Source organism: Plectropomus leopardus, chromosome 22 (assembly GCF_026936395.1).
Source record: "Plectropomus leopardus strain MGB_pleo_1.0 chromosome 22, ASM2693639v1, whole genome shotgun sequence".
In the NCBI taxonomy this organism is placed as follows: Eukaryota; Metazoa; Chordata; class Actinopteri; order Perciformes; family Serranidae; genus Plectropomus; species Plectropomus leopardus.
In genome coordinates, this window is record NC_142197.1 from 1,040,001 (window position 1) to 1,052,454 (window position 12,454).

Sequence of the window (12,454 nt, forward strand, 5' to 3'; positions counted from 1 at the left end):
CCGAGAGAAGACAAACACACGTTAAAGACTTATTTTCACAAAGCTGGGACAAAAAAAACATCTGGAGGCTTTTTTTGTGGTGCAGAACTGAAGACAACAGTCCAAATGTTTAACCCTGTGATACGCAACTTACAGCCCGCGGGACAAATCTGGTGCCAGGTGGTCCCCCAACTGTTTTCTAATTAACACTAAACATAAAGTGATGGACGTGATGGAGGTGTCAGAGACATAAAACAGCATCAAAAAATATATTACAAAATATGTTACAATATATATGAAATAATTGTAAACATGAAATGTATTGCTGTCAGGATTTTTTGAATGTTTTTATGTTCTTAGGGCATGTCTTTTATGCCTTTTATGTATTTTATTTTGAAACTGAAGGCATTTTTTTTTACATTTGTGAACAATGAAGATTTTGTAAATATATGTTTCATATCAATTTATTTATGTATTCATGAGTTATGTCTAAATAAGGAAGCATGTGCAGATTTATTAGTTAATGAATGGTGGAGGGGAGGTCAGGATCAGAAGAGTTAACACATCCAAATAAACTATTCCAATTACTCAGCCCAAACACCGCCTCAGTTATCGTCGTCTGGGTGCAGTTTTAGAGACAGCAGTGTGACATCAGAGGACTCACCGGTGAAGAAGACGGTCGGCGAGTCCTGTCCCTCAAACAGTCCGGCCGTCCTTGAGTCAAAACGCAGCCAGAGGCCCACAGCCAGCACCGCAGTGCCCGCCAGCTACAGAGACAAACAAAAAAACCCAAAAATCATATCCACAACTGTGAACTTTAGACAGGGTATTTATGATGCATTAAAATAAAATAAAATAAAATTAAATAAAATTAAAAAAATAAAATAAAATAAAATAAAATAAAATAAAATAAAATAAAATAAAATAAATAAATAAAAATTTCATTAAATTCAATTAAATCACATATTTTAAGACAACTGTTCACATATTAATCCACATTATAATTTCAGGTCAAACAGCTACGTCCCGAATCAGCACCGAACTCTCTGAGGGTACACACCAAACCCGACCAGAGGAACCTGATCAGCCAGCAGCTTTTCTTAAAAACCGGCCCATCAACATCAGCTCAGCCACATTTACATTTGTTTCAGTGTTGCTTAACCCTCAGAAACCTGAGAAAACTGGTTTGATTTCCCAAAAAACAAACAAACATGGAAAACAGGCAGAGTCAGTGCGCAAGACATTACCCCCAAAATTATCAAAAACGATTCGTAAGAATCTAATAGAAAATGGTAATAAATGAAAATAAGAATATGAATAATAAGACAAGAAGAAGACGAGGAAGATGGAAAAAACGAAGATAACAAAGAGGACGACAAAAAGGACGATAATTTCAAAGGTTTAAATGTTTGTGAAGGCGCCTGAACGCAGCAGAAAAGCGACCTCGATCCAGGTTTCAAATGATTCATTTGCATTTTCTAATAAAACTAATTGTATTATTCTTATCTAGTTTTCTTATCGTTTTGCGTGACGGGAGACTGGCATTTTAGGAATATCACGGTATAGTATAAACCGCTGTGTTTTTACCGTGTAAATGACAAACTTCTTAAAGGTTTCTGAATGAAAGAAAAATGTTCACCACAATGAGACGGTAGATTTTATTTTTTGGTGTATTTATTTTGTAGTGTTTTGTGATTCTCTTATTTTGGAAAAACACTGAAAACTTAAAAACTGAGTTTATTCACGATCACGTATCCAGAACTCATGAACACGTTATTAAGTCAATAACCCTGAGAGCAGACGTGTGTGTGTGTGTGTGTGTGTGTGTGTGTTCACTGCAGTAATGACCCTCAGACTTGACTCACTATCTCCTCAGCAACCACTAAACTCAAGTTTACATCAACACTTTTTCACCACCCAAATATCTCCCGTCACATCCCGCCGCACGCCGCTGACGTCGGCGTTGTTGTGCAACAGGACACACAAACGCCTGAGACGAGGCTTCCAGCTCCCTGTCAGCACTGTGTCCCAACACGTCCTCAGGACGCCTCCTGCTGCCGTCTGATGACTGTGACTCACAACAACGTGCACACACACCAACACACCAGCGTGCACACACACCAACACACCAGCGTGCACACACACCAACACACCAGCGTGCACACACACCATCTGTGATGAACCAGCAGCTGAATTTTCGTCACTAACTTGTTTTTATTGACTGTTAATAGAAAAATGCTGTAAAACTACAGAAAGGCAAAGGGGAAGGCATGTCAAATAATGTTTTAAGCACTGAGGTGGGGACCATGTTAAGTAAATATGATTGTATCTTAAATTTATTTTACTACCATTTTTAAAAAAAGAAAACATGGTTGCAGCTGGTTTGGAGGGCATGTTTTTGCATTAAAAAAATTGATGTCACTTTTTCTTTACAAAATTTGGGCGCTTTAAACTCATTTGTTCATTATTTTTCTTTGGGGTTATTTTTAAGGTGTTTGGAGGGCAATTTTTTCTTTCTTTTTCTGATGATTTAAAAAATAAATACATTTTTCTTTAAAAACTTTGGGTCATTTTTTTGAAGGAAAGATGTTTGGAATGCATTTTTATTTTAACTGTTGATTTAAAAAAAAAAGGTAATTTATTTTTCTATCAAATTGTTTGGTGCCTTTTAAAGAAATAATTTTGGCAATTTTTTTTCTTTCTTTCTTTAAAATTTTTGGGTGATTTTATGTGTTATTATACAGGTTTGTGAAACAAAATTCCATAACTTTTCAGAAAATTGTCAGGGTGTATATTTAGTTTTTACAAAACTTTTCCAGACCTGGAAATTGCTATTTACAAATTCCATTACTTTTTAAAATTCTCTATTTTTCTGATTCACACAGTCACTGTAGTTTCTTCTCCACTGCAACAGCAGCTGAGGCTTATGGGTACTGTAGTATTTAGAGCACTGTACCAAACTGTCACAAAGCATGACTCTCAGGAGCTGACTTAAAAGTAAATCATCATTAGAAGTCTTTAAATAATATCCTCAATGTTACCGAACACAGAAATATGGGACTGTCCGGGACAGCTGAACCAGAATTTTAAATTCCTCTTAAGGAATATAAATATCTGTGACTTGAATGTGATGAAACATCCCGATACAGTACAAGTTAACAACCAACTCTCTTTAGAGTGAGAGTCCTTGAGGCAAAAAAAGTCTTTACGGTCTAATTCGACTCTCGGTCACACCTACAGATCAGTCAGCACGACTCCGTAAACTGTGACTAAACTCTGAGTTCAGACGGAGACACGCCTCGTCGTCCATCACGACCGTCACACGCAGCTTCAAACTGCTTCACTTCTGTCCAGCTGAGACTTACTGCGACTCTGCAGTCGATCTAAAGCCGTGTTCAATGTACACTAACAACACGCTTTCAGATATATCACAGTACATTCAGTGTGCATGTGCACACTGAACCTGCAGTTCACACACACAGAGCACAACGTGGAAAGTCAACACTAACTGCTGGGTTAATTTTTTTTTACTCATTATTAACCCTTTAAAACCTAAGAAAAATTACCTCAACTTTCAAAAACATGGAAAGAAGGCAATGAGCAACTTAACAAACGCGCCCCCCAAAAGAAGCAAGAAATTATTAAACATTTTCAAGAGAATTATTACCTGAAAATAAGCAAAAACTAAAAAAGGAGAAACATAAAAAAACAGAAATAAACAAAAAATTGACCTTAAGAAACTGCTAAAAATACAACTATATACACACACAGACACACATTTATAGATTTTTTTGACAATTTCTAATAATCTCTTTACTGCTCAAATGTCTTTTTTTAATCCACAACACAAAAGTAATCACTTTACGGTCACAGACACCAGAAAACATTATACATAAAAAGTGACGAATTAACTAACTTCTTTCTCTCTTTAAAAAAAAATAATTTAAGTCATTTTCTTGTCACCTTTTCTGATTTCTTGCAGTTTGTGTTTTTTTGAAAAGCATCTGAACGCAGCACAACAAAACCTTTGTCGCTCCAAGTTTCAAAGGGTTAACTAGCTGGAATCAGAGGATTTTGACTTCATTCATAAAAATGATCTAAATCAATGAATTAATCATCAAATTATTTGACATTAAATTTAGAAGTTAAGATCTATTTGATGAATTATTGCAGCCGCAGTACGTTGCAGCGGTTAAAGTGAACACAGCGTAACGTCGCGCGTGGACTGGGCGGTTTTGTCGGTGTCATCATGAACGTGACTTTGCTGCGGGTGAAATTAACTAACAAAGATTTTCCGCTGGCTCTTCGAACTTTAATCTCTCTCATCTTTCTGACTTTCCCACCGTGACACCAGCGGTGACGGACGCCTGCTCAGGGGACGGTGAACTGGGAGTGACCCGTCTGGTGAAACCTGTTCTTTCACATTTTCACAGGAATCTTACAAATGAAAAATCACACATTTCAACATTTTATTCTAAAACACGCAGGAAGCACACGGAGCTCTGAGCTGAGCCCCAAACTCTTCACCTTTATTTTTTTATATCTGCACACGACACGCAGTCCTCAGACAGCCAGGAGCCGCTCTGCAGCACAAACACCCTGATCTGCCCGGGGGCCACTTCTGTCAAATGACCGGGGGGCCGGGGGCCAGTCGCAGCAACCCCATAGGCCTACATGTTTTTAGGAGTTAAGCACATTTCAAGTATTTTAGGACATTTCTCAGATTTCAGTATGTTTCCAGGATTTAAGTATTTTTCTAAGATTTTAGGACATTTTGAGGAGTTTAGGAAGTTTCTGTGATTTTAGGATTTTTCTCTACTTTTAGGACGTTCCTCATATTTTATGATGTTTTAAGATTTCAGGACATTTCTCTGATTATAGGACATTTCTAGCATTTTAGGACATCAGTGTCTCAGCTGTGTCCTCCTCTGGCTCTTTTTTTCATCAACAAGCTCTATGTTGATGCTGTTTTATGTCTCTGACACCTTATGGAGACTAAAAGGACAAAAACTATTCACAGAGTCAATCACTTTATTTTTATTGTGAATTATAAAATATTTGGGGGGGCCACCAGAGACCCTATCAGGGGCCAGATTTGGCCTGTGGGCCGTAAGTTGAGTCTCACTGTTTTAAGAGACGCCACACTAAGCGATCACTCCCTGTTTGACCTGCTGCTTTCTTCCAAACACAATAAGATCTGACACTAATAGACTGAGGAGAAGTTTTTTATCCAGACCTGCGTTTTCCATCATGACCGCCCTGCACAACCACACAGCATCTTACAGGAAGTACGAGCGCACGCCCTCCGTCACTGCAACCACAGACACACACTACAAACAACACTGATCCTCTGGCTGCACGTGCACCACTGTCACTTTTTAAACTTTACGCTGCTGTTACTGCTGCTTTCATTTATCTTTCATTTCAGTACAGGCAACATCAAGACGACATGACAAATTTCTACACAAGTGTGCTGAAAATAAAGATATTTATTCACTCTGTGCTGTAACGTCTGGAGCCAGATACATGAAACTGTAGATCCTTGACTAAACCGTGTGTACGCAAACATGCAGGCACATTATTATAAAAAAGATAAAAGTTTCCGTTTGAGAAAAGGCGCATGCATGTTTTTTGTGCGTTCACGTTGTTTATGCATCAGCTGATACAGCGGCCTGCAGAGCTGCTCATATTTGCACAAATGTCATTTTAAGCCAAATATTCAGCCCTGCTAAACACACAAAGTTCTCTCTATCTTACGGGTATTCATGGAGTGCCGAAGAGGCCATGGAGACTTAATTTAGTTTATCATTTGACATAATGTTTTCATTGTGTGCATTCAAATGTCTGAAACTAGAAGAAAATATTTTTTCACAGGAAAAAAATCAGCAACTTTGGGAGAAATGTCCCTCAAGCTGCAAGGAAAAGTTGATGAGGTAATGATCCAAAAATTAGATATGATCAAAAAACAAGGGCAAAAATGTCCAGACAAATGTATAATTCTCTATTTTGTATATAAAATTGTTACTGAAAAAAAAAACAACTAAAAAAACAAATGTATTACATTATCTGTTTTTAGCACTTTCTTGAGATTTTTATTTTCTTTATTTTTTTTAAATTACATTTTCTTTAATTATTTGATTTTTCACAAAATTATTGAACATTTTTAGGGCATTTCTTTTAACGTGGCTCATCGCCACTTTTAAAAACTTGGCAATTTGCTCAAGTTTCAAAAGAGAAAAACAGGAAGCGTGAGTCCTGAATGATGGATGGATATTGGTGTTAATGTGCAGCAAACCCTCTGAGGACAGTTTGTGTGTTTGTGTCGTCAAGGCAACAACGAGCTGGTTTAATCGTCCTGGAAAAAAACGCTGTTACCTAAAGGCCGACGCCTCCGACTCTGCAGCAACATCAGCACCACAAACACAAAAACCTCGTCAATTATTGCTGAGATGTTGTGCTGCTTTTAAAAGCTTCAACGAAAGTGCACAAACATCACAAACGAGACACGTTTCTAGTAAAGGAAATATCCTCTGTGGCTTTGTGGGAAATGTAGTCTTTTAGACACAGACACAAGGAGCCCGATCTGTCTACAGCGCAGCCAGGAGAGTTTGAGAATAAATAAATTTAATCTGATGTTGATGCCACTCTTTGCATCGCCCTGAGAGCAAAGACTGTCAAAACAGTGATTAAACACAGACCGACAGTCCGTGTGTTCCTCTGACGCCGTAAACAGACCACAGAGATTAAACAGGGTTCACACACATTTTTACCTCTACATTTCCAGGACTTTTCCAGGACTTAATGACCAAATATTCTCTGAAACGACCACAAATACTCTTCATCTGTTCTTTTCCATTACTACATAATATGGTGCAAAAAGGGGGAGGCATGTCAAATCATTTTTCAAGCACTTATGTTTTTAGGGGAGGGGCATCTAACTTTAACTTTACTGCTGTTTTTTGTAAAAAAGAAAACATGCATTGTTTTCTTAAAAGAAAAAGTTTGCTTTATTTCCCTAAAATTTATTGGTGAATTTTTTTTTTTTTTTTAAAGGCCATTCATTTTTTCCTTCAAATTTTTTGGGGGGGTGATTTTTGAATAACAATACTGTGAATTATTTCTTTGAACTTTTTTGGTGATGTATTTTTCAAATTTTTGGTGATTTTCAAAGAAAAACTTTTTTTTTTTTTTTTCCTTAATAATTTTTGGTGATTAAAGACTATCTTTTCTCTTTTTTTTCTTTAAAACTTTTTGGCAAAAAATTTGATGGTCATTTTTTGTCTTCCAAAATATTTGGTGATTTTTAATGAAAAAACAAAAGTCTCATTTAACAAATGGCTGTTTTATTTATTCTAAAACTGTTTTTGGTAATTTTTAAAGAAAACCCTCCCAACCTGCTGGCCCACAAATGTCCAACAGTCCTCGAACACATTAAGTATTATTAAACAGGTTCGTGAAACACGGTATATTTAGTTTTCCAACATTTTTCCAGGCCTGAAAAATTGCCATTTGTAAATTCCATGACTTTTCCAGGATTATTAAGACCATACAAACACTGAAGAACAGCAGATTTCACATTCAGTTTATATTAAACTGTGTGGGAAACATTTTGTTCCTCCAGCAAGGAACACCACGTGTTTTACTATCATGCCAGGCACTGTTTTGTCAGAGTGCACACACACACACACGCACACGCACACGCACACACACACACACACACACACACACACACACACACGCACTCACACACACACACACACACACACACACACACACACACAGCAGGTGAATTTACTCACACAATCAACCTGTAACTCTCACCACAAGGAGCATTTTCAGGCCAAAAAAGGTTGTTTTTTCTTCGAATATTGATTCATTAGTTGGTTTGAATCAAAATTTACACTCCAGAAAACACAAATTAAGCAGCCTTTCAAATCAAACACACAAACTCCTCAAACTAAAAACAACTGAGCGCATGTTCACTTCTCTTGTTACTTAAACCAGTTTTAACCCTTAATGGAGGAAGCAGCAAAACGCCTTCAAACAGCAGCAGGAAATCACCACGAGTGTCACGTATCAGCCGCAGCCGGCCGTGTGTCTCTGACTACATACCCAGAAGAGAAAGTTGAAAACAAACACCAGGTATTTGATACACTGCAGTGCCCCCATGGCTCCTGTTCAGCACAGTCTTTCTATGAAGGAAATCCAAACGTGAGACGCCTCTGAGCTTGACTTAAACCGTCGTCTTTGTGAGACAAACAGGACAAAGTGAGAACAAGAAGATTTCTTCTGTGAGCCACTCCCTGCTCAGCTCACCTGGGTATACTTAGGAAGTCAGGGGGAGGAGACAGGAGGTGAGGGAGGAGACAGGAGGTGAGGGAGGAGACAGGAGGTGAGGGAGGAGACAGGAGGTGAGGGAGGAGACAGGAGGTGAGATCTGCTCCAGGAGATTTTCAAACTGAGGACCTTGAGGTGTAAATTTCGGGCAGCTGAATGCAGTTAACCAGCAGGTTAATCACTCCGGTTTATAGTGAGAATAAATGAATTGATCAACTGATTATCAATTGATTCGTGAATGGGCTACTGGATATTTTCTTTTTTTTAAAAAAAGTTTTAATTGATAAAGCTGTCATAATTTATTGATCACTTTTATGGTTCAACTTAAAAAACATGGTTGTTTTCTTTTCTTTAAAAATTTTTGGTAATTTGTTTTATAATTTGAGAAACTGTTTTAGTTTTTTTTTTAATTTTAATTTCAATTTTTAATTTTGAAAAATATATTTTAGCATTTTTTTAAATTCTTTGGTGATTTTTTAAATTAATTCGTTTGGTGACTTTTAAAGACATTATGGGAGCCTTAGAGTGGAAAACACCTTTAAAAGGCTTTATTTTGTGTTTTTATACTGAAGATTTTTAAAGAACACGTGCCTTCGCCTTCAGGTTTGAACGGCATGTTTTCTTAATAAATCTTTTGAAATGTTTTGCCGATATGTAGAGATAACATAACTTCCAAATCTGAAGGCATATTTTTTTTCTTAAAAAAAAGGCTTTTTTGTAATTATTTAAAAATATCTGGTGATTTTTATAGAAAAATAACCGACTTTTTTCTTTAGTGAACACAGCAGGAAATCCACCTCCTGTCGAATTATCCGGCTGTGTTAGCGCGACTTCCAGAAATCCTGATGTTCAGTCACATTAATGTATTTACAGGATTTTAAAAGTCCAGTTTTAGTCGCACTGACACAAAAATTCACCTTTTTCTACTATCATGTAAACACACGGTGTGTGCGGTCCGTCACAGACAGAAGATGAAGGAGGCACTTCTTAAAAATGAGCACAGCAAACGCTGACCTCATCCGGGAGGGAGGGCCGTGATTCAGATCTGTGACGGTGTCGGTCGACTGTAGGAGGAGCCGCCACAAACAGCCGCCCGTCACCACACTGAACTGAACGCTGCTTTCTGAAATCTCCCAAAACTTCAAGTCGACCTCCAATAACGACGCTCAGACAAAGGACGAGCAGAGGATGTACTTCGTGCGCCCCGGGAACCTCAACCTGCCTCAAAACTCCCAAAATATTCATTTACAACCACGTACGACAGAGAGAGAAGCAGCACGCCCTCATAGTCCGAGCGGCAGGAAACAACGACACAGTGACTCAACAACATTTCTCCACAACTCATGACATCAGATGACTCCAATATCTAAAGTGATGACCACGTTTATGACGTTTCCTGAGAAAAAGACACAGCCGGTGTCGTGGAGGGGCTCGCAGCTTTAAACGGCTGCATTTTGTGTTTGTTTTCCTGCTGATTTATCAAAAGAAAACATGGGAATATTTAAGAAAAAGAAATCTTTAAATTTTTTGGCAATTATTGAAGTAAAACAGTTTGTCAGGTTTTTTTTCTTTTACAGTTTTTGAAGATTTTTAAAGAAACAATGTTTTTCTTCAAAACATGTTGGCAATGTTTTTTTGTTTGTTTTTAATTGTGCAGATTTTTATTCTTTAATGTTTTTTTGTGATTTGAATTTTTTTGTGATAATTGGGTGATTTTTTTTCTTTGCAAGTTTCTGGACATTTTTCAAGATAAAATGTTTTGTTTTTCTTCAAACATTTTTGGCCAAAAAATATTGCAGATTTTTTGAAAAAAAGGACTTTTTTCTTTTTTCTTTTTTTTAAATCTCTTAAAAAAGAACTAGCAATGTTTTTTTTCTATTTTAAAATTTATGGGGAGATTTTTTAAGAACAAGTTTTCTTTAAAAAAAGTTTTTTTCTTTTCAAATTTTTGGTAATTTTGTATCACCAAATATAAAAGCACTTATCACAGCTATAAATTGTAAAAACAAAAAGAATAATGTGATTTTCTAGTTTCTGATGGACCTTGGACACATCATGTGTTGTTCTACAGGTTTGGGAAACAAAATTCCAGGACTTTTCCAGGTTTTTCATGACCATATGAACCCTGGTATTCACACACAGGCTCCCCTGGGATTGGGGTTCAATGTTGTTCTCGGAGGTAACTGGAGCCGCTCCCAGTAGACCCAGTAAAACCAACAACACTGGCTTTGTTTGCACGCTGCCCCCCCGTCTGCCTCGGTTTGGTTTGACAGTAACGTTGCTGTTCACGCTGCAACCTGTCAGATCTGTGAGCATCTCCAGACGGAGCTTTGTGTGGAAAACAATCTAAAGATTCAGAGATGAAGAGAAAAGTGAGAGCGGGGAGGAAAACACAAAAAGGAGTGAAATAAAAGGAGGAGGGTGAGCTCTGGACAAAAGAAAAAGGACAACAAGGTGACGGAAGAAACACACAAACGGAAGAAAAAAGTGAAAGAGCTGATTGTCTCTGACCTGTTATGACACATTGACCTTAGTTGCGCCCCCTGCTGGGATTTATCTGAATTTTTCTAAACTGCTGCAAGTTAAAAAAAAAGGTAAAAAATACCCAAGCATGTGTCCAAGGAGCTGTATGCACATAAACAAATGCACAAACTGCTTAATAACAGGGTTCATTCACAGTTTTACCAATTCCATTTTCATTTCATTTCCATGACTTTGAGGAAATTTTAACTATAAACTTTACATTCTCCATAGATATTCCTTTTTGGGTCTTTCTCATTGCAGATTTTTAAAGAAAACATTTTGGTGGGTTTTAAAGAAAATGTTGGGAATTTATTATTTTATTTTATTTTTCAGTAGTAGAGTTTCTTCCCTTTTTTTTCACATTTAGCATATTTTTTCTTAAGAAGGTTTTGGTTTTTTTTTTTCTTTAAAAGGTTTTGATGACTGAAAAAAGGGCATTTTTTTTTCTTTAACTATTTTTGGTGTTTCATAATAAAAACATTTAGTTTTCTTAAAAAAACTGCTGGCAATTAAAAAAAAAAAAATCTTTTAATTTTTAAAATAATTTTTATTTCTTTAAAAGTTTTTGACAATTTTTAAAGAATAACTTTGATGATAAACAAAAAAACCTTCATTATCACTATCATCTTAAAGTTGAATGGATGTGCTGTTAGATGAATACGGCTGGATGCTGTCCACATTACAAGTTTCATGTTTCACCTAATATGCCGTTAAAATACTGACTGTCAGGGTTAATGGCAGAGAATCTTTTTGAGCACTGACGCCCGTCAGTATGAAGGTTAATCTTAATTCTCTTCAGTTTACCCCACTGCACACCTGTCCCAAAAACTATATTCACAATTATAATATTTCATATTGATGTTAAAATATTTTAAAAAATCATAATAAACTAAATAAATACACATATAAATATATTTGCTTGATTTTCAGCACATTTTAGGTCATTTTCTTGTTTGTTTTTGTTTGATATCCTTTTTGCTTCCTTTTATGTTATTTTCTTGTAACCTTTTATCATCATCATTATCGTCAAAATTATAATAATTATTATTAATGCATTTATTATTATTATATTGTTTTAATTTTATTTTATTAATTTATTTTTTAAAATTTATTCATGCTAACTTGCTCAGGTTTCAAAGAGTTAAAGGAGCATAAAACGGAAACACTCAAATAAAGTACCTCAAAACTGTACTTGAGGAAATGTACTACGTTTTATTCCACCTCTGATATTAAACACATACGCATATTTCTTGTTAATGGAAGTAAACAAATGAAGCTAACTCCTTCTTTAAATTAAATTCACGTCGGTTTACACCCATTTAAAAGGAGCTAGCTCACTTTGCTGTATATTTAGCAGTAAATATCTGTATTTTTGTAACTCACCCAGAAGACGAAGTTAAAGATGAAGAGGGCGTATTTGACGCACAGTTCCCAGCTGCTCAGAGCCGTCATCCTGCCGACACTTTCACGGTGTTTGTTTGTCGAGAAAAACGGTCAAATTTCTAAATTTCTGTCCCCGTTTGTCCCGTTTTAGGCGCTCGGTTCGGACCTGTCGCGTTCGGCTCGGTTCGGCTCCGCTCGGTCACTTCCGTCAATTGGCCGGAGAGAGCGCGCG

General features: G+C 36.7%; 1 protein-coding gene across 14 annotated transcripts in view; it reads right to left on the minus strand.

Annotated features, from left to right (window-relative positions):
- Nucleotides 1-12,454, minus strand: part of cd9b (CD9 molecule b) — an 18,385-nt gene extending 5,931 nt beyond the window's left edge. For 13 of the 14 annotated variants that reach the window (XR_015775461.1, XR_015775464.1, XR_015775463.1 and 10 more), the window contains exons 1-2: nt 12,223-12,454; nt 644-746 (exon numbers count right to left, since the gene is read on the minus strand). Coding sequence is in view for 2 of the 14 variants with exons in the window: in XM_088072411.1 (XP_087928537.1) it covers nt 644-746; nt 12,223-12,291 (172 nt within the window). In the remaining 12 variants the exon portion in view is untranslated. Of the gene's footprint in view, nt 1-643; nt 747-8,091; nt 8,305-12,222 lie in introns of those variants that run through there. The other variant, XM_088072412.1, reaches the window with a different exon arrangement.